The 19,786-nt window shown below is 39.2% G+C and overlaps 1 protein-coding gene across 1 annotated transcript in view; it reads left to right on the top strand.

Moving 5' to 3' along the window:
* The window catches only part of LOC146772547 (solute carrier family 12 member 2-like), a 133,840-nt gene that overhangs the window by 58,116 nt on the left and 55,938 nt on the right, over nt 1-19,786 (top strand). Inside the window, exons 6-14 of the mRNA XM_085636755.1 lie at nt 890-1,000; nt 7,805-7,916; nt 9,048-9,175; nt 11,110-11,194; nt 12,482-12,633; nt 14,430-14,537; nt 15,411-15,534; nt 17,026-17,127; nt 17,792-17,947. Coding sequence (XP_085492881.1) covers nt 890-1,000; nt 7,805-7,916; nt 9,048-9,175; nt 11,110-11,194; nt 12,482-12,633; nt 14,430-14,537; nt 15,411-15,534; nt 17,026-17,127; nt 17,792-17,947 — 1,078 coding nt within the window. The remainder of the gene's footprint in view (nt 1-889; nt 1,001-7,804; nt 7,917-9,047; nt 9,176-11,109; nt 11,195-12,481; nt 12,634-14,429; nt 14,538-15,410; nt 15,535-17,025; nt 17,128-17,791; nt 17,948-19,786) is intronic.

The following is a 19,786-nucleotide window of genomic DNA, read 5'->3' as shown; positions in this document are numbered from 1 at the left end:
GTCGCATCCTTCGGGATACCCAATTTCGAAGCGCCTTCTTCCAAAGAGTCGTCCAGGCAGGAGGGGTTTCTGGGATCTGTAGTCCAGGTGTCCTGTAGGGAAGAAACAAGAGGTGGAGGGGGGGGGGGGGGGGGGTAGCGGCCCACCATTCATTCTTGTCCATGCATTTCCCTTTGGACGCGCCCTCATTGTCACAGTACGCTAATGTAATACTTCGGGTGGGGTGCGGGGTGTTACGCAGGCCCCTGCAGCTCCCGCGACTCAGTGGGCCACCCTAATCCGCCTAAGAGCCCCCAACCCTCACATTCTGCGAGAGGCTAATGAATATTTATAAGATATCGTAGACTCAGGGCCCTTCATAACTCTATTTATATCCAGTAGCTTGTGAAAATATAGGTTACCATAGACCTTGCTCAAGTTTTCATTTATCAGGAGCAAAATACATGTTTTGAAGCAATAGACTGCAGTCTGCTGTGCATGATGGGAAGATGAGCATCTCTACTCTTTATTTCTAATAAATATTTATGAGCTAAGCAGTCTTCCTCCAATAGTGAGCATGGCACTTGGTAATGTATCACTATGTGGAAATCCTAATAATGAAAGATGTTTTAAGTCAGGTCTGTTTAACATAGGTCTAGGAGGCAGGATCCCTGCCAGGTTTTCAGGATACCCACAGACTATTCAAATAAGATCCATTTAAATTCCCCTTATTAATTTTTTTCCATACATATTCCGACATGGCGCAGTCCCTCTTAGTCCTACGTTGGACACCACTGTTTTAAATGTATATAATGAAGGTGATCAGAGCTCTCCGCAGGGTTGTGATGTTCAATATCAGCATTTTTAAAGCATTCAGAACAAATGGTACCAATTTTTTTCTTTTCAACAGGAAAACGGAGCTGGCTTCGTGGACCGCATAAACGATATCCGGATCATAGGGAGCATCACTGTGGTGCTGCTTTTAGGAATCTCTGTGGCCGGGATGGAGTGGGAAGCAAAGGTAAGGCGATTCCGTACCATGAGACTCTTGCCCGCATTTCTTTGGCGGAAACGAATATACTCTAAATTATGTGGAAGAAAGCAAAAACAATGCATTAAATAAATATATAAACTGAACAACCTGTCTTTTTACTGATTTAAATTATTCATTTAATGTTACTGACAATTTCGACTCATTTCTTTGTCATTTTCCACACAGTTATCCACTCTTATGGGTTCATTCTGATGGCGGTGGGACCGCATCCGATGGCTCATCGGATGCTGTCCGACTGCCATCTGCTGCTGCGGTCCGATCGACGCATTACAATGTGTGTGGTCGGAGGAAGCAGGCGGAGGGACAGTCCGATGCTTTTTGACGGGCTCAAGGAGCCAATCCGACCGTTCGAGGGTCAGTAATCCCTACAATAGGGGTGGTGACTTCTCAAGCACAGCAGTAGATATTACAATGTCCCTTTCAAACTGCACTTTCATGGCGGTTCTCATGCTATGAAAAGGCAGGCAGAAAGTGACTTTGGGGGCCCCTAGCGGGCCCACCATCCCCCTTGCCCCTCCGCTCTGGTGGCTGGGGGGCCCCTATGGTACCCCCTTAACATCCCTGCACATGTGGCAGGCACTGCATGGTGCCTGCCACACAGTGCAGGTTTTTTTTTAAAGTATATATTTTCTATTGCAGCTTGTGCCGTGCCGTGCTTGTGCCGTGAAGGTGGTCACATTGTAATAAGGGCAGGGGGACTGCCGACTCCTTCCGCTACGATGCCGGTCAGGCGAGAGTTCATTTTCCAACTTTTATTTCTTTAAACAATCTGAACCCATGCCTTGATAATTGTAATTTTCAAGCTGGACTATGTAGCCACATTCATCATAAAATACGTTTACTTCCATTTTGTTAAACCGCATTCTGAATCGTGTGATAATCGGTAGGGTCATACTCGTACCTAAAGGCACTGAATGCTCCATACTTTAGCTATACTAACTTTTTCCTAGGAATAAGGCTAAATTTAGTATTGCTTTTCTCTTTCCAAACAGGTTTGCTCTGATAAATGTCACCATGTTTTTACCCGAAAAATATGCCAGCAGAAAAAAGTTGATATGTAATGATGCCCGTACAAGTCTATGTCTTGATTTGAACACAGACGACCATTTGAGCATCAATTAAGATTGTCACTTGACTCTGAATGAGCCAAATTGTCATTGCCATGAAGTTCAGTAGAACAAAAATTTAAAAGCTATCAAAGACCTGAGATTATTGTTAGTGGATGTGTGAAAGTTGCAGGATTAAGAGTACTGAGGCCCTCACAGCTGAGTGTGTATCATCACACTGCAATTGAGCTCATACGCAGGGAACCTCTTCAGGGGTCTGAAGGTGCTTAATGCCTCTTCAGGTGTCTGAAGGGGGTTACTACCTCTTTAGAGGTCGGAAGGTGGTTAATGCCTCTTCAGGGGTCTGAAGGGGGTTACTACCTCTTAAGAGGTCGGAAGGTGGTTAATGCCTCTTCAGGGGTCTGCAGGTGCTTAATGCCTCTTCAGGGGTCTGAAGGGGGTTACTACCTCTTAAGAGGTCGGAAGGTGGTTAATACCTCTTCAGGGGTCTGAAGGTGCTTAATGCCTCTTCAGGGGTCTGAAGGGGGTTACTACCTCTTCAGAGGTCGGAAGGTGGTTAATGCCTCTTCAGGGGTCTGAAGGTGGTTGATACCTCTTCTGGGTTCTGAAGGTAGTTTATGCATCTTCGGGGATCTGAAGGAGGTTAATGCATCTTCAGAGGGGTCTGAAGGTTGTTAACACCTCTTTAGGGGGCTGAAGGGGGTTAATACTGTGAAGAACTATTCATTTAATTGAGTCTGCGGTAGGATCCAGAGCTTGCAGTATGAGGAATATTCCACTCTTTTGGGATTAAAAACCTCTCAATCGACTCGAACTTTACAGACACCGAGGCATATCTGCTGGGCAGGGCCCTTGGTAGGCACTGTGTTCTCATCATGTGGTTCTCTGACACAAGTGGAAAAGAAGCCCATGATACTTTGTTACTTCATGTGGACCACTCATGCCAATGTATCAACATGGAGTAATAAATTGTTTTGTATCTATATAAAAACAAAAATAAGAGAGGCACATGTAAAGAGACAATTGCACAACAATCCTTGGAAACAGTCCACAACACACGGACGAGTGACGATGACAGGAACAAGTTAGGCTTGATGTAATAGATCTTTTATTCGTAATTTATATGCAACACAGCCAACGCGTTTCACCCGTGCGGGCTTCTTCAGGGCTGCAAATGTAACACAAACAACACTATCACAAACTTTATATATATACATATAATAACAAAAACATAATATCTTGACAATAACAAACATGAACAACATATCAACAGACATGAAAACTAAACACATTAGAAGTTAAATGTCCCAAATGAAACGACAAAAATAATTTTTGCGGAAATGTAGAAAACGTCTTGTGTACAGTGTATCCATACTTTTCATTTACATAACATTGATGCCACACCAACTTAGATAAAAAAAGTGGCAAGGAAAAAGGCCTAAGCATAGGCATTAACCATTAATCCTAGGGAGAGAAACAAATACAGGACAGGAGAGGATAAAAGCGAAGGTATAAAGACAGAAAAAAGGTAAAAGAACAACAGACCAAGAAAAAATGTAGAATGAAAAAAGGGGGGGAAGAAGGCAAAAACCAAAATGAAATAAAAGCATTGTGTCCACAAAAGACCCCACAGTACATCATCACATAAATTACGAAAACAAATAATAATTATGAGAAAGAACTGCTGGCATGTAAGATAGACAGGAGCTATGTTCTGAGGCACTGCCTCTACACGTACCGTTATCGTGCTTACATTGGCACACTCAGCACAGATGTAAAGAAATGTTCAGAAAGACTCTCAGCGCCAACCAACAATGGGAGTACACATTGTGCCATGTTATGTCACCACAGCCCAAAAACTGAGTGCACCGCATAGAAACCGAGTAAGGAAGAGAACAAAAATTCAATATGCTCGCGCTTAATACCCACCAAAAAAGTAGTCCAACAAGCGAAATTCGCCCGGGTTGGTCGAGGAAGCTATTGCTGAGTCCTAGCAACAAGTCTACAGAGGTAAAACAACGAAAAAGTAAAACAGAAATTAGCTGTTAACATCATACCATGTATGAATTAATATCAGCTGTCCCGTCCCAAACTTTCAGGCCATGTCGTAATGCGAACTCGTTAAAGCAGTGAAAAAGTGAAAGAAAACAAACCCCATAGGATCAAAATGCCAAGCCCCACTCAAGGCCAAGAAGCACAAACACCCAATGTGAAAAGAAAGAAAAATAACAAACAAACTCCAAATACCTTTAATATACATACAGTGTAAACCACGCCAGCAATCGCTAGTAATAATAGTTCACGAATGGTAGCCACGCGAACCCAAGCGCCCCAAGTGTTGCGCTATACCGCCGAACTGTGAATTCAAGCACATATGTAAAATAATATTAAGGCATCGGTCTATGCGGTAGATAGCGCGCAAGCACCCGCAAGTTCAATGGTAAACTCACTTGTATACGGCCGAGAGACGTACTTCTTCCACGTATAATTTCAAAACACCCCCCATTCCATACAAATCGGCATTAAATAGCCAACCAAACGTGCCGTTGCCAAACACTCAAAAGTACCGTCAGGTGCAATGTATCAAGCAATCCTGATTCAAAACTAGAGCGCATACCGAGACCTCCATTTTTGTAGTAGAATCTCATGCTTCATGAACAGATAAACAGAAGCGCATAACGTGGGAATACAGAGGCCACAAATGCCCAAAACAGCTTATTAATAAAAGAAACAAACTCGACCTAAGATGGAGTTGGGACAAACCAAATGATAATATAATATTTAAAGTGGAAGATTAGCCAACTTGAAAAAAGCGGAAATAATATGAATGAAGTCTCAAACCCCGTGTGTCCATACATACACCATGGGTTTCTACAAACTGTGCCAGCCCCGAATACCAGGACTGGGTCTGTGTGTGTCAATACCAAAGAGCCACGCTAGTAAAGAACCATGCTAGTCATAAATACCGACTTGTTAAAAACATTAACATGAATGATTATACAGTTCACTCCATAAGGACTGAACTAGCACACACAGGGATCACCCTGATGGTCGTGGTAACACCGATATTTTGGCCTACAAGAAAGTTGAAGCAAGTGAATTCCAAAATATACATAGTCCATCGGTCAAATGTAACCTATAATAACACAAATGTTCAAAGCTGCGAAAAAAGCTAAAATGTTACACTCTAAATTATACATAGTCCACCCCAGAGGTACGTGTGGAGTAGTTGGAAATATCTCATAAACCAACTCTATGGATGTCGTACTCCGTAAATAAAAGTGGTGCCTATACTTCAAGTGCACCAAATGTGGAGTATTTGGGAAAATCTCATAAACCAACTCCATGGATGTCGTACTCCGTGAATAAAATGGTGCCTACACTTAAAGTGCAGCACCAACTAACAGATAAAAAGGCAAGACACTTGATAAGATCTCAAATGCAAGAAAAAACGAATAGCGCCAACTCCGCTACTTAAGATACACGTTACTCAATTGTCTGAGTAATACAGAGGCAGTGCACGTAGTGTCTTTAATTTCACTAATTCATCAAAGCGAGAAGAATAGGGCCAACTAAAATAGCCAGAATTGACAGTGGAGGTAAGTAAATTGTACAAAAGAGGTAGATGAGCATGAAATCAGAACTAAAAGAACGCCTTTTGGTTCTCGTAATTTTTTGATGTTACAGAGAACATTAGTGTACATGATACTATTTATATCAAGCGTTGTTGAGCCATAACAGAAGAAAATCATTTATCACAGCACATCATCTTCCACAGTTGGATATTCAGGAACACATCAGCAAGAATATCAGTTCTACCAAGGATGTAAACAGTTATAGAAAATAATGCAGTTCCGTATCTAAATTAAGTCCCTGAATCGTGGATATCAACCTGCAAATCCATTTTGCTTCTAGTTGGTGTAAAAGCAGTTCCCTATCACCTCCCCTCCGCATATTAGTTAAGAGGTCAATAGCGTGGAACATAAAATTGCACCTACTATTGCTTGAGGTACACGCATGGGACACCAGTGCATACGACACCAGTGCATACGAGGAGCCTCCATTTAGACACGCTCTTCTATGTTCTTGAATGCGTGTTTCGAGGGGACGTACCGTACGCCTATGTAGACTTTACCACATACACAAATAATCACATAGATTACAAATCATATCAGACAGTTAATAAAAATGTCTGATAGTGTAAGTCCTGTTTGTATTGAATTTAAAAGTCTTAGTGGTCTGCCCTAAGTGGCAGATATTGCAGCCGCCGCAGGGATAAAAACCGACGGGTTGGGTCAGTCAGGTGTCCTGCACTTTTTTGTTAGGTCGTGTGTAACTAGGACACATTTCCTCCCTAGTGGTCCTGCATCTTCTATACACTATACTCTGACTTTCCTTTAAAAGATTACCTACTCCGGGTACTCACTTCAGTAAGGGCCAGTGTTTTTTGAGTATTTTAAATAAATCATGGTTCAAAATCGAGTTAGTCGTAATAAACGACAAACGTTACTTGTTAGGCCTTTCTCTAGTTTGTAATGTATCAGGGCGTTTCAGCCTGTTTGCTCTCTCAAATGCTTATGAAAGTACAGAGTCCCTATATCCACGTCGCCTCAATCGTTGTAATAGTTCCTGACTATGAATTCTGTATTGCGTTTCTTCACTGCAGTTTCTCTTTATCCGTACCAGCTCCCCATAGGGGATTGCTTTCTTGGTACTGGGGGGATGCGAGCTCTGATAGTGTAACAGACTGTTGACCGCTGTCTCTTTCCTAAATAGGGTACTTTGCAAAATATTGTTCTGCACATATAATGATAAATCCAAAAACTGGATCTTGGAGATTGTATAGGAAACCTTATTAGGGTTTACTTATCATTATTACTTTTTGGATAATACCTGTAGTTGTGCCGCAGTATATACCCTGCCACCGTGATTCTGTGTGTTTTGTTTCGTGTCTCTGTTTTACTTGAAATGTTCTTTAGAATAGACAAGAAGGATAAAGAGACTGAAGTTAAACTGGAAAATAAAATGACTGGCTGTTTAGGGGATTTTTTCTTGTGGGCTATTCAATGTCCACAAATGTGTTGGTGGAACATCCACTTTAAGGAGATAATGTGAGTGGTTTTTGACTGACTCACGGTGGGTCTAATAACAAGTTGTGTGGAGTATTATTTCTGTGTGGAATTCATATCCGAACAATTATCTGTGTGCCGGTGTTCCCCCAGCTGGATTCCTAAGCGTAGGAGCACTTGACCTGATTTTACCAGCTGTGAAATAGCATCTAAAAATGCTGCTCTGCAGCCTGGATCCATTCACCATCACTCCTCCTCCCTCAGCCTAGGCACAGGGGATCCTTTAACACTCCCTCCTACCAGATAATATACTACTCTTCTTTCCCCACACTGGAGTCCTTACAGACATTTACAAACTACTCAGAAGAGGTGAGAAATGTCTGTATTAAACCCCTTGGAATTCCACCTGATAATTCCGGGTCTAAACAGTTATTCCCCATTCCAAGGAGGATAACTCACAAATGCAGAAAGTTTATACAGATGACTCTGCCCAGGAATTCCTGTCACACACAATCTCCACATAGAAATACTAGCAAAGTATCCAATAATGTTAAAATATAACTGTGTTTTATTTATATGAACAACATATGCATCTTAATTTCAATCTTTAAAGTATTTCTCATGTGGTATTTCAGGCTCAGCTTGTTCTTTTGGGAATTCTGCTGATAGCAATTGGAAATTTTCTTATTGGGACTTTCATTCCTGCAGATGAAGACAAGAAATCCAAAGGGTTCTTTAGTTACAAAGGTATGTGCCTTCATTCTTTTATCCAGCCAGAGCTGGCTGTGTGGAGTTTAGCTTGTCTACAGCACTGATGTTGTTTTGTACATGTGTATAATACAAAGATCTGTTAAGTATCAAAAGTATGAAACACTGATATACAACTTTAAGATGTCTTTATGATGAAACCAGGATTTTACAACATTCCAGCACCTCATAGTAGTTGGTTTAGCTGTTCTTATAATATATTTACCGGTCCAAAGCAACATTTCCCTAAGACCCTATTGAGAGCTTGGTCGATGGAGTAAAGGCTGTCAAGGTAGCGGTAGGAACAGTTTACGAATTTTGGGGGCCTTGGCCCAAATGTATTTTGGGGACCTGTTCGAAAAAGACAAGAGCAGAGTTGGCTCTATCCGGGGGGGCCCTGAAAGGCTGGGGCCCCGGGTCAGATCTCACTTTGCCCATGCCTTAATACGTCTCTGGGTAGCGGAGGGCATTCCACCACCCTACCTTTAGTCCGACTTAAGAGGTCATTGCCTGCTGTGCAGGGAACTCTGTGGGCCTAGAGACAAGGTTTATGGATGTTCCCATACCATAAGGATAGCAAGGACAGCTGATGGATTCTCCTCCAGTTTTAGCATTTCCTCTAGAAATGTGATGGACTTTCCATTATTGCGAGTTTGAAATTTATTTTACAATAATAATGGGGTGCAAGTATACCGCTGCATAAGAATCGTCTGTCCACATAAAGATACTTTGAAGGGAGGTGACATCATAAAATCGATTTCACATTACAAGACCGTTATCAAACTTTTTGGCTGAAACATACTTCTTTCACACACAAGACACATTACCATATTACAATGACCAATTCCTTCTCAGCTAATTACCTCCACGAAGGAAGAAAATTACTCAACCAATAGTAGAAGCATTAATGTTAGTCTCCTAATCTGGATAATGCCTTCACAGAAACCTGTCCAGCAGTAAAATATTTAATAATGAGGTCGGCCTACCAGTCCATTTATAGATATTGAGCACATTTGTTTCTGTTTTCATATTGTGTAATGAATGCTATGATGGAGAATCGACATTAAGATTGCTTAAAAAGTGGTTTCAGAATGGAGGCTGTTCATGTAAATCTCATTTGTTTATTTTCAGCTGAAATCTTTGTGGAGAACTTTGGACCGGATTTCAGAGAGGGGGAAACTTTCTTTTCTGTTTTTTCCATCTTCTTCCCAGCAGCCACTGGAATTTTGGCAGGAGCAAACATTTCAGGAGACTTAGAGGTATAGTGCCTTGTAAGGAGGAAGCCCACATGTTAACAAAGTGCAACTAGATCAGTGGTCTCTAAAGTTGTGTTTGTAGAAGGAGACTATGAGGGTTGTCAATAGATTGATCTTTGAATTGTGATCAAATGAATGCGTCGCATGGTACTACCGCGATGCTGATGTCTGGTGTTTCTAGCTTGCCGATGGATATTGCTCATTTTCTCCTTGAAAAATTGGTTGATGTTGGTGGTCTTTCCTTGGAGTAATCTAGAAAGTAGTTCTGGGTGGAGCAGAGAAAGTGCTGAATGGGATTGAAGAGTGCTCTGTGCCTGTCAAGTCTTAACTTTTACCGATAGTGTAGTTGGCGGCCTTGGATCCACAATGAGATCCGGGCTGGATGGTCCTCCATTCTTCTCTAATCTTCTGATACTTTACTTGCTGTATGAGAGATTTTTGAATGGTGCCAAGAATTTGACATTCAAAGAGAAGTGGTTGAGAGGATCCTAATAGTCAGGGAGGTGTGGTGGTAAGACAGAGAACTGACGGTGAATATTAGTGTCAGGTCTGTTAGTGAGAGTCTCAGTTTCTGTGTCGTTAGGGATGTTCTTTATGGAGGGAAACAATTGCTTGGTTGTTTTGAACTATCCTTGTTGCGCTGCTCCCTACTGTAGCAGTTGAAGAGCAGGCTGCATGGTTCAAGTGTTGTGCAGCGTAGCAGGCGAGGATGGACATGGAGGAGAGATGTAGTCCAAAGAGTTGCTCTTGATGTGAATAACCAGCTTGCAAGGTATTTGACTGTTAGTGTCCTCAGATGATTGAAGAAGGCTTTCTTCATGGTGTTATTGGAACATCACGCGGGAGCCTGAAATAATTTAGCAGATGTGGTTAGATTAGATGTTGGGGGCTCCAGTAATGGGGTCAGACATCCCAGACGTGAAGGTGGAGCTGCTTTCCATCTGGTCTGTAGATCAGATATGATAATATGGTCAGGACTGCTCAAAGTAGAAAGTGGCAGAGAGGAGCTGGAATTATCTGCATGGTAGTTTTTGTCTGAGGCTGCAAGGCCATGATGATATGAGGATGGCTTGAATGCCTCCTTTGGTTCAGTTGGGTTTGGATTTTTTAATGTCCTACTGTTGAGGGACCGGGAAATTGACGATGTATGTGCCGATTGGGGTGTTGCATGTTTCTATGATGCAGACATTGAGTTTGTGGGCGGTGAAGGTGTTTGCAATTTCCACTCCTGCTCTGGACTGCTGAATGTGGCCTGTGCTTTTAATCAATCAATAAAGCGGTACTTGATCTAACTAAGCTGAAACTTCATCAACTTTCCTCTTTAAAGGGAGAAGGTATTACCAGACGTTATGATATTATGTACAACCTGTTCAAGCTATGAAAAATAAACCAAGGTGTAGCATGTCTTATTCAGATGCTTAGTATAAAAAAGATTGCATAATAGAATAAAATAGATATATAATTTACATAATGTGTAACTCAGTATTGCTATCAAGGGGTACTGGCGAAATATTATGCAAAAAAGGCTGAGGGCAGAGTGAGTTGTGATTCTCAACAGAACCCTCTGCTGGCTTGATTGATCCTTAATGCATGTTACCCATTATGTATTTTTTATATCACATGCTTATTTTGGTGCAGTCAGCATAAAAATCAGTTTTTATTCAAACATGAACTATTGTAATCAAAACATTAAGTGAAATACTAGATGTCTACAGGGTGTAGTGTTCCAAGATTGAGATGAGGTTCTACCTGTACAAGGCACGAGTCAATACTGAGCAGTAAATGTGCAGAGAGGGCGGGAGGAGGGTACGTTTTAGTGTTTGGACAGCATTGTGTCTGTAAATACTTCTGAAATGTCTATTATATGTTATCTAAGTAGTCACCGTCAAAATATCTGCAGCAGGTTGTTTAACTCAATATTATTAATTTATTTGTAGGATCCGCAAAGTTCTATTCCTAAAGGTACAATGCTGGCCATTGTAATATCCACCATCACCTATTTGGCTGTGGCTGTGGTTGCAGGTATTCATAACAATTGAGACATGTAGATATATATATGTATGTTAGGCAGAGTATGTATGTATGTATGTATGTATGTATGTATGTATGATATTTATGAAACAGTGAGACGCTATGAAGAATCTTCTTGTCCTCATTCATCCAAAAGCACAAACACACACAACAACACCCATACATGTACTATAACACATCCACAATTAGGGATATCGCACGCAATTAAGAAACTGGCAAAGCATCAATTTAACACACTGTTGTTTGGGCAGTAAGCCACGACCAGGATGGGAGATAAGCTGTCACCACATGCAGCATATAACGGTACAAGCAATTCTCCACAAAAAGAAGTTACAGACTCAATGGCCCAATTCACAAAAGATGTTTGAGCACCAATGACCTACTCAAATTAATAAAAACTGCACCATGAACATAAATTCCTCACCCAGATTGGCAATACCAGTATCAGTGGGATTTTTCAACTGTGGCAGCTATTTTCCATCCTGAAAGTTGGGTGGTATGACAGAGTTGCTGCTTCCAGTGCAGAGCTAGGACAGAATTGAGGAGTTTTTTAGGTGGAACATTTTCAGAAGCAGGTGAGACACCCACACGTGTTTATGTTTGCTTGTATACATAGATAGATTCCAGTCCTGCAAAAGAAGTGTTTGCTGTAGCAAAGGGCCTGATTAAGTCCCTTTCCTGGGTTTGTGTGTGGTACAGAAATTTGGTGTTTAAAAAAACGCATTGTACATATTTCAACTCCAAATACTGACTTGCACTATATAGTCAAAATAAATATATGTAGAGTTAGAACTTAAAATCTATAATTCTCCTTGTACGCATACATAGACAAAATGGTTGTGATGTGCAGGTCAATATTTCTATAGATAGCATTTTGACACAAAACCAATGGGAGAAAATACACTCATAAGGAATTTGATATATACTAATGCACATTTGTGTTTTATTTAAGCACAAAACTGATTTTATGGATGTGTACATTTTACAACTTTGACTACTACATGAAATCTATAAGACTCATAGATGCCTGTGGACTTGTTGTGTACTTTATAGAAAGTCACTTGTAATAGGCCTATAGAATTAGATGTCTCAGGCTTCCACATGGGTCTTAGGGTGCCTGTTTTCCTCGGAAAAATTGCTTGGGCGAGAGAGGGAGGGAGAGCAACACTAAGTTCTACAGTGTTCTTCTGTTCACCAGGTACATATATTCTCAGAGCACCCATCTTCTACTTTTATTTTAGATTATCGTGTATCTGACTATTTGTATTGCCTAACCAGCCTCGTGTATTGTGCGTGATGCAACAGGAAACCTGACAGACACCCTGTATCTTGGCACTGCCAACTGCCAGTCGGCTGCCTGCTTTCTAGGGTACAACTTTACTTCCTGCCATGAAAGCTCCTGTGAATATGGATTGGTAAACAACTTTCAGGTGAGAATGAACTAATTCCTTTGGGAATGAGTCATTAAGAAAGGAATGCATGAAGTTAATCATTCAAACATACTTTTGAATTGAATTGCATCTAACATCTTCTGTCTTGAATGAGCGGGTGAACAGATAATCAAGAAATAGTTTGCGTTTTCAAGGTTTTAAAATCAAGTACTAACTGTGATAATTTGCATCAAATTTTTCTCATCTAAACTCCAGATGGCAGCAATATCAAAATATAACTCTACTGCTATGATTAGCTTTGTATATGATTCCCCTCAAAAGGGATACAACTAATAGCATACTGTCTTAGGATTGAATGCACCAAATTCTTTGAAACCTATTCACAATGTTATGAAATTTAGTCTTTATCATTTGATATTCATGATAAACTGGCATTTTACGTAAATATACTGAAGAACAGGCACACTGATCTCTAAATACATCTTTACTAGATGATTCTAAAGACCAGTCCGCTCTCTGTTGTGCACGGAGAGCAGGAATGTCTATAGTTTCCATGTCAACTTATTTTATCAGAACTTTTTATGCAGAGGGAATCCCCTTGGCTCGATAGGCATTGATTACATTTCTGGTAATAGTGACTCAAGGTTTTAGTGACTCAAGCCTTTAAACAAAACCTTGGCATTGGTGGTGGATAAGTCCTTCCTGATCCTATTATGAAGACTTCCTATCAGACATTTTGGTCGAGCTGATATTGGTTTTCAAATTCCAATCAGTGTTTCCTCAGCTCCAAGAAATGTCTTACATAAATTCTATACCTCCATATAATTCTATATAAACGTCCCTATCCAGAATGATGGCACTGCACACTATGGAGATAGAGTAAGCAAATGCCCATATTGCTATGATGATATACATGCCATTAACGTATACATAGTTACAACTAGATGATGGGTATCTTTACTTCAGCACCAATGGCTATGTAAATGCAAAATTGTATGTTTGTAAATGTAAAAAAATGAAACTTCAATAAAGATATTTTAAAAAAAATAAAAAATGATGGCACTGCATGCAGCAAGATTAAACACATCTCTCAATGCAGCACAATGAAATGATTTCAATCTACAAACGTCAGCTGTTACTTTTGCAAACCAAGAATGAAGCTCAATCAGCCTCAGAAGTCCTAAAAAACTCTCTTACAAAAATATTTTCATATAAGTCCTTTTGTTTTACATACAGAAAATCATCTGTACCAATTTCACATTTTGCTTTTATCTTTAAGGTGGTGCTCAAGATAGTTATATTTTTTGGGGTCTGCCTCTTAACCCATTTCCACAGGTTAACACACATGCAGGATTTTATTTAATTGAGCTGTAGGATTCTAGTGACACTTTAGCAATGACACTAGACCAGTTAGTACATATATTCAGATTATGCTGTACTTGGACTATGAGAGGATTATGAAGAGGATTATACCGGTTGTTTAGGGACCTATTCCTGAGTTTTAGACCCAAGCCACATATGAGGCCTTATAACAAGTGGTGTAAGGCCATTAAACATTCCACCCTCTGAGGATAGATTGTTCTAAATTAAAAAGAGAAACATTGACATGTTGGAGCAGGAGGCCTATACCAGCCATTGTTGCCCGAGCCACTAAATTGTCATCAATGAAGCTGTTATCAACATTCCAGTGTTCCAGTAGAATGCATTGAACTGTTCTAAAAAATTTAAGCCTGCAATTAGGAGTGAATTAACGAATACTTCAAACATTATGAGTTTTACACAGTGAGATGTGCTTGGAAAGACAGCTTGTTTTCATAAACCCTTTCTCTCACCAGGTGATGGCTATGTTTTCTGGATTTGGTCCCCTCATCACAGCTGGCATTTTCTCTGCTACACTTTCTTCTGCCCTGGCATCGCTAATCAGTGCCCCAAAAGTCTTCCAGGTAAGAGCAATGGCTGACTGCCAGCACAGCGTTTGCATGGTAAAGTAACCCTCACTGTTCTGTATTCAAAATGTACATCTGATCACTTTCAAATGAAATTATTTATGTCTGTATGTACATATTTTTTGTCCTCCATTGTTTCTACATACCACTTCTTAGTCTCTTATGCTATACGTTTGTGTTTTACTTACCTGTTCCCTCTCTACTATACCCATCCTTTACTTTCATGCTCTCCTTCTCTTGTCTCACTTTTTCACTCTTCCTTCTCAACATTTCTTTCCTTGTTTTCTCTCTTTCGCTTTCTCTAAATATCGCTCTTCCTTTGCCTTTTCTCTATTGCTTTTATTTTGCTCGTAGTTCTTCTCTAACTTTATTTTTTGATTTCTATGTCTCTCTCACTTACTCTCTTACTTTCTCCCTATCTGGCTTCTCTCGGCCTTTCTGTTCTGCTCTTTGTCCGTATCCCTCATTCTCTCTCTCACCTCCTCTCTTTCTGTTCCTCAGGATGTACCTATCTCTCCCTCTCTCTCTCTTTCTCTCTCCCTCCATCTTTTATTTCCTAAGCAGACACATTTCCATTGACACATGTACACAAATGTGCATGTGTGCATACCCACATATACAAACACACACATACACAGATGCTTTGATCGACATGGCAGTGGTAATCTCTTTGACTGAGTAACTTATACTTATAGAAATAATTTATGTTCACTAGTTCAGGTGTTAAATTACATGGAATTTGAGTGAAGATGAACAGTCACGAAACAGCCCTTTTCGATTTTACTGTGCTGTATGCATGGAAGAGTTAATTCACAAGGATAATGAAATGTATAGGTTATATTAGATAAATTATTTGTCTCTTTCCTCTAGGCTCTATGCAAGGATAACATTTACAATGGTCTAGAATTCTTCGCTGTTGGTCACGGGAAAAATAATGAGCCCCTCCGAGGCTATATCTTGACCTTCTTTATAGCACTGGGGTTTATTCTAATAGGTAAGCCTCAAAGACAGCATTTCTTGTTGATGAGACATATATGGTAAGAATCATAAACTGTATAGTTAAATATTCCTTTTGCTGTATGTAAGCCCATATTAAAATGTTGGATTGTTTAAGAACACTAGAATAGCCTGCAACAATAAAACAATGCAGTTTAGATTAGAAATCCATACAGGCAGCAGTGACACTAACTGCATTGACGTTCACATATGGCTACAAATATAAGAAATTACTTTTATAGTACATAAACTGAAGGAGGCTGTATCTCAATTATTTAATGCATATAAATGAATTAAGTTGACAATGGAACTAAACAAGTCTACTATCCCAAGGGAAGAAGTGTGGATTTGAACTGTCAAGTCTTCATCCTAAAACAAACTTACACTTTATTCAAGAATGTGTAAAGAACCTGAATAGCCAACAAGAAAATTAAGAACCTTGAGAAGTATGGTGTTGCAAAACTAAGGGCCTGATTTAGATCGTAGCGGGTGGGTTACTCCGTTATCGGTGACGGATATCCCATCCACCGAAATATTGATCCCATTATATCCTAAGGGGATTTATACTTTGGCGGGCAAGATATCCGTCACAGTTGTAAGCCATCCACCGAGATCCAAATCAGGCCCTTAGTCGCTGTTGATATACTCTGTTGTTACAGTACAACAAATAAATATTTAAAGTATGGTTAGATGTCCCAAATATTACAACTCTCAACACCTCAAAAATATGATTTTTTTATTTAAAAAATCAATTTATATATGAATACGTTTACAATGTATTGAGGCAAGATAAATCATAAGAGGTACAGGTGCGGACTATGCCCTATTATTTTTAAAACAATTGAACCGCAAAGGGAGTTTAAATCTAGATTACAGTCCTCAATTCCTAATTATTTATTTAAACCTTGATTACATCTGTGTTAACACTTTATTCGGAAGGCCTAAGCATGGGATCTAAGAATTATAGTGTAAGATATTTAAAAAGTTTTACGTTTATATAGTCAAATAATTATTTTAAATGATAGGTCGAAAGCATGCTCTCTCAGAAAAGAGAGGAACGTCTTACAACAGCAAAGGGATTTAAATTTATATAAACAAAAAAATGCAATACAAATCATTAAAATTACATATGGCAAATGCATTGTATGTGCTTGTTCTACTTTTTGGGTCCCAATGTCATATTGTATTATAGAATTGGACTTGGTCGGTTTCTATCAAATCTTTTAAATTTCATAGCAGCCCCGGGACTCTTCAACAAAAGGAGAATCATGTGCTCATTTAGAAATACGTCCCTAAGGCAAATAACCAATCTTAGCATGATTGTTTGTATTACGGTAAATAAAATCCTAATTTAAATGTATATTTGCAGACATTTGCTATGCTGTCTTAACTGTAAGTGGTGGTTTGTCACCTTTAGAAAAAGTCAATGAGAATGCCAATATGATTGAACTTAATGTGTATGTTGCTGTTCTGTGATTTGTTGTTACAGCGGAGTTGAACATCATTGCACCAATAATTTCCAATTTCTTCCTGGCATCTTATGCCCTCATTAACTTCTCCTGCTTCCACGCATCCTTGGCCAAGTCCCCAGGTAGGGCTGATCCCTACTTCTTAAAACAAAATATAGTTTTAGATACTGATCAGACCACATTGCCGGGAAGGAATAATGAGAAAACTTTGAAGGCAACAAATTCTGGGCTTTTGAAAAAGTAAAAAAGAAAAGTTGTCCTATTCTGCATACAAAATGACATATCTACAAATGTCATACCATATATCTGAGCACCTATAATGTGTTCTGCCAAATGTTTCTCTTTATTCTTCTTTGTGGTAGTTGAGCATGCAATTCATATGATTTGCAATTATTTCAGAACTGCCTACGTACTTTTCTACTTAGTTAATTTGTTGTAAACATTATTCCTTTCCATTGATTGGTGTTGTTTGTAGGCAGGTCATATACTATTAGAGAATGGAGTATATAATCTTCTGAATATTTTTCCAGAAGATCTAATACTTGACCGGGAGGTGTGCTTCGTGGGAATTGTTTGTCTAACTTTTGATTCATTTAATGTAGTCGCTGCTGCATATTTTCCTTTTTTCAAGCAAGTAGTATCACTGTGATTTAATTGTTTTCAGTTAGTGGCTTATACATTTTATTATGGTTTTGGGTTAGCTATCTGTGATTTGAATGACATTTTGCACCTATACAGTACAGTACAGTATAATATGACATTTTGCACCACCATTACTGTACGTAGGTTGGAGACCTGCCTTTAAATACTACAACCTCTGGGTATCGCTGTTTGGTGCTGTAGTCTGCTGCGGAGTGATGTTTTTGATCAACTGGCAAGCTGCTTTGCTTACTTGCGTTATTGTTTTGAGTCTATATATCTACGTCACATACAAGAAACCAGGTAAGATCATCAGGTATACAAGAATTCATTCAGATAATGGTCAAATATTATATCATTGTTGTGCAACAAAGTTACATTTAAAAGTTTGAGTAATTTTGTAAGTCAGTGAAGAACTTTGAAAGGTCAAGGTTAACCCATGAGTAAGTCACTCCAGCTCACAGATACTATGATTATGCAGAAATGCCATGGCCATAGAATCACGTAATCCAGTTTCCCTTAGTAGGATTGATTATGTTTCTTTAAAGTAGTGTAAACACCCACTTATAAACTATGCAACCAACACTGCATGGTACATTATGAGCAGAGGCTGTTCTGTAATCACCGATTATGGTTCCTGCTTGGTGGAAATTCCCATGGCAATTGACTAGATGTGCTCCGCAGAGAAGTGTCAAAGATTAGAAAAGTAGGGGCTGGTGTAATACTTTGAGACTGACTTGCAATTGAACATTTATATACTAATCATCTTATTTAATCTAAATACTAAACACGTAGGGGATAGGATATGCCACCCTAGCTGTTCCCTTCTATTGTATTCTACAGCTTTTATGTTACATATTGCCATAGTGCATGATTAGTACAAACACATTTAAAGCTGCTTCTCAGTAGTAAAGTATCAACAGTAAGAAAAATATTTAAGTATGAAATCCTCATCAATCTTTTTACTTTTTTTTAATAAAAGGTCTGATTTCTGTACTTCCAGTGCAGCTCCCTTCTTTCAATTGACATAAAGAGGAGAAGTAGGTTTCAGATCATGTCAAATGTTGTTGGCAGATATTTGTGTTTGACCAAGTGTTTCAGTCTTTGGGCCAAATTTGCTAAGCCAAGTTGAACTTACAGATGCTAAAAGATGGCACTGTTTTTGCATATTAGCTTTTGATGTTCACAAAAATGTAATTTGCTCTTGTAGAGAGATTTACTTATGCTCAATTTTATTCCAGTAAATTGTAATATTAGACTGGGTGTTCAAGTATGTGGAAACCCCAGAAGATCTGTGACTACCCATGAATGTGAGTGTTTGGGTATTAACATTTTCTCAAACCATACCCATTCTGCAAATGGTCAAAGATGTACCCCTGACAAGGGCAGGAGTGAATCTCTTTCCAGTGTGGAGATATGCAGGAGGGCTCTACAGGTGAAACCAAGGTTTTTTTCTATGGTGAAAAATATTTTTGGTTGGGGAAAAACGAAAAATTCAACTGCCTTAATGGGAAGGTATTTTATATTGTCCGGTTTTACAGCATCGACAATAATGCCTTTGCACTTAGTTGGGACTTTATAAATGTTGTCCAGGATTATTCTTGGAAACCTTCAACTGTTGAGCTTACAACTGGAAACCTATATGCATTCTATAAGTACCCAACTAGACTTTGTAGTTAATCTCGAAATATTTTACAGTCTGCACCAGCCAGCACTGTGTTTTATTATTTTTTAACACAATTGCATTTTGTGAATGTTGGTAAACTCGTTCATAGAAGTAAGCACATTTATTATTAGCAAAGTTGATTTGTATAATAATATGTTACCTACTGTATTAGATAATCATTGTTTGTACTCAGCCAAGAACTTCCTTACCCAACCAAATTCTGTGCATTCGGGCCTGTCAGCTCCCTCGTTTGTAAGTCCGGAAGGGATTGCATACCTTGACCTATGAAAGAGTTCCTTTTATTACTTATATTTAACATTGCATTTTCTAAGTTGACTACAGAGTGCTTTACTTAACAGAAAAGTAATAATATTTATCAATGCACCTGATATACATTAACTGTCCTATATGTTGGTTACAATTGTAAGTTAGATATATGCGTTATGAGTTATCGGCTTGCCTTTCTAGCCTTGTTG

The sequence above is a fragment of the Triturus cristatus genome, chromosome 12 (genome assembly GCF_964204655.1).
Source record: "Triturus cristatus chromosome 12, aTriCri1.1, whole genome shotgun sequence".
In the NCBI taxonomy this organism is placed as follows: Eukaryota; Metazoa; Chordata; class Amphibia; order Caudata; family Salamandridae; genus Triturus; species Triturus cristatus.
The sequence above is the reverse complement of the archived record's forward strand: the minus strand, read 5'-3'. Positions and strand labels throughout refer to the sequence as shown.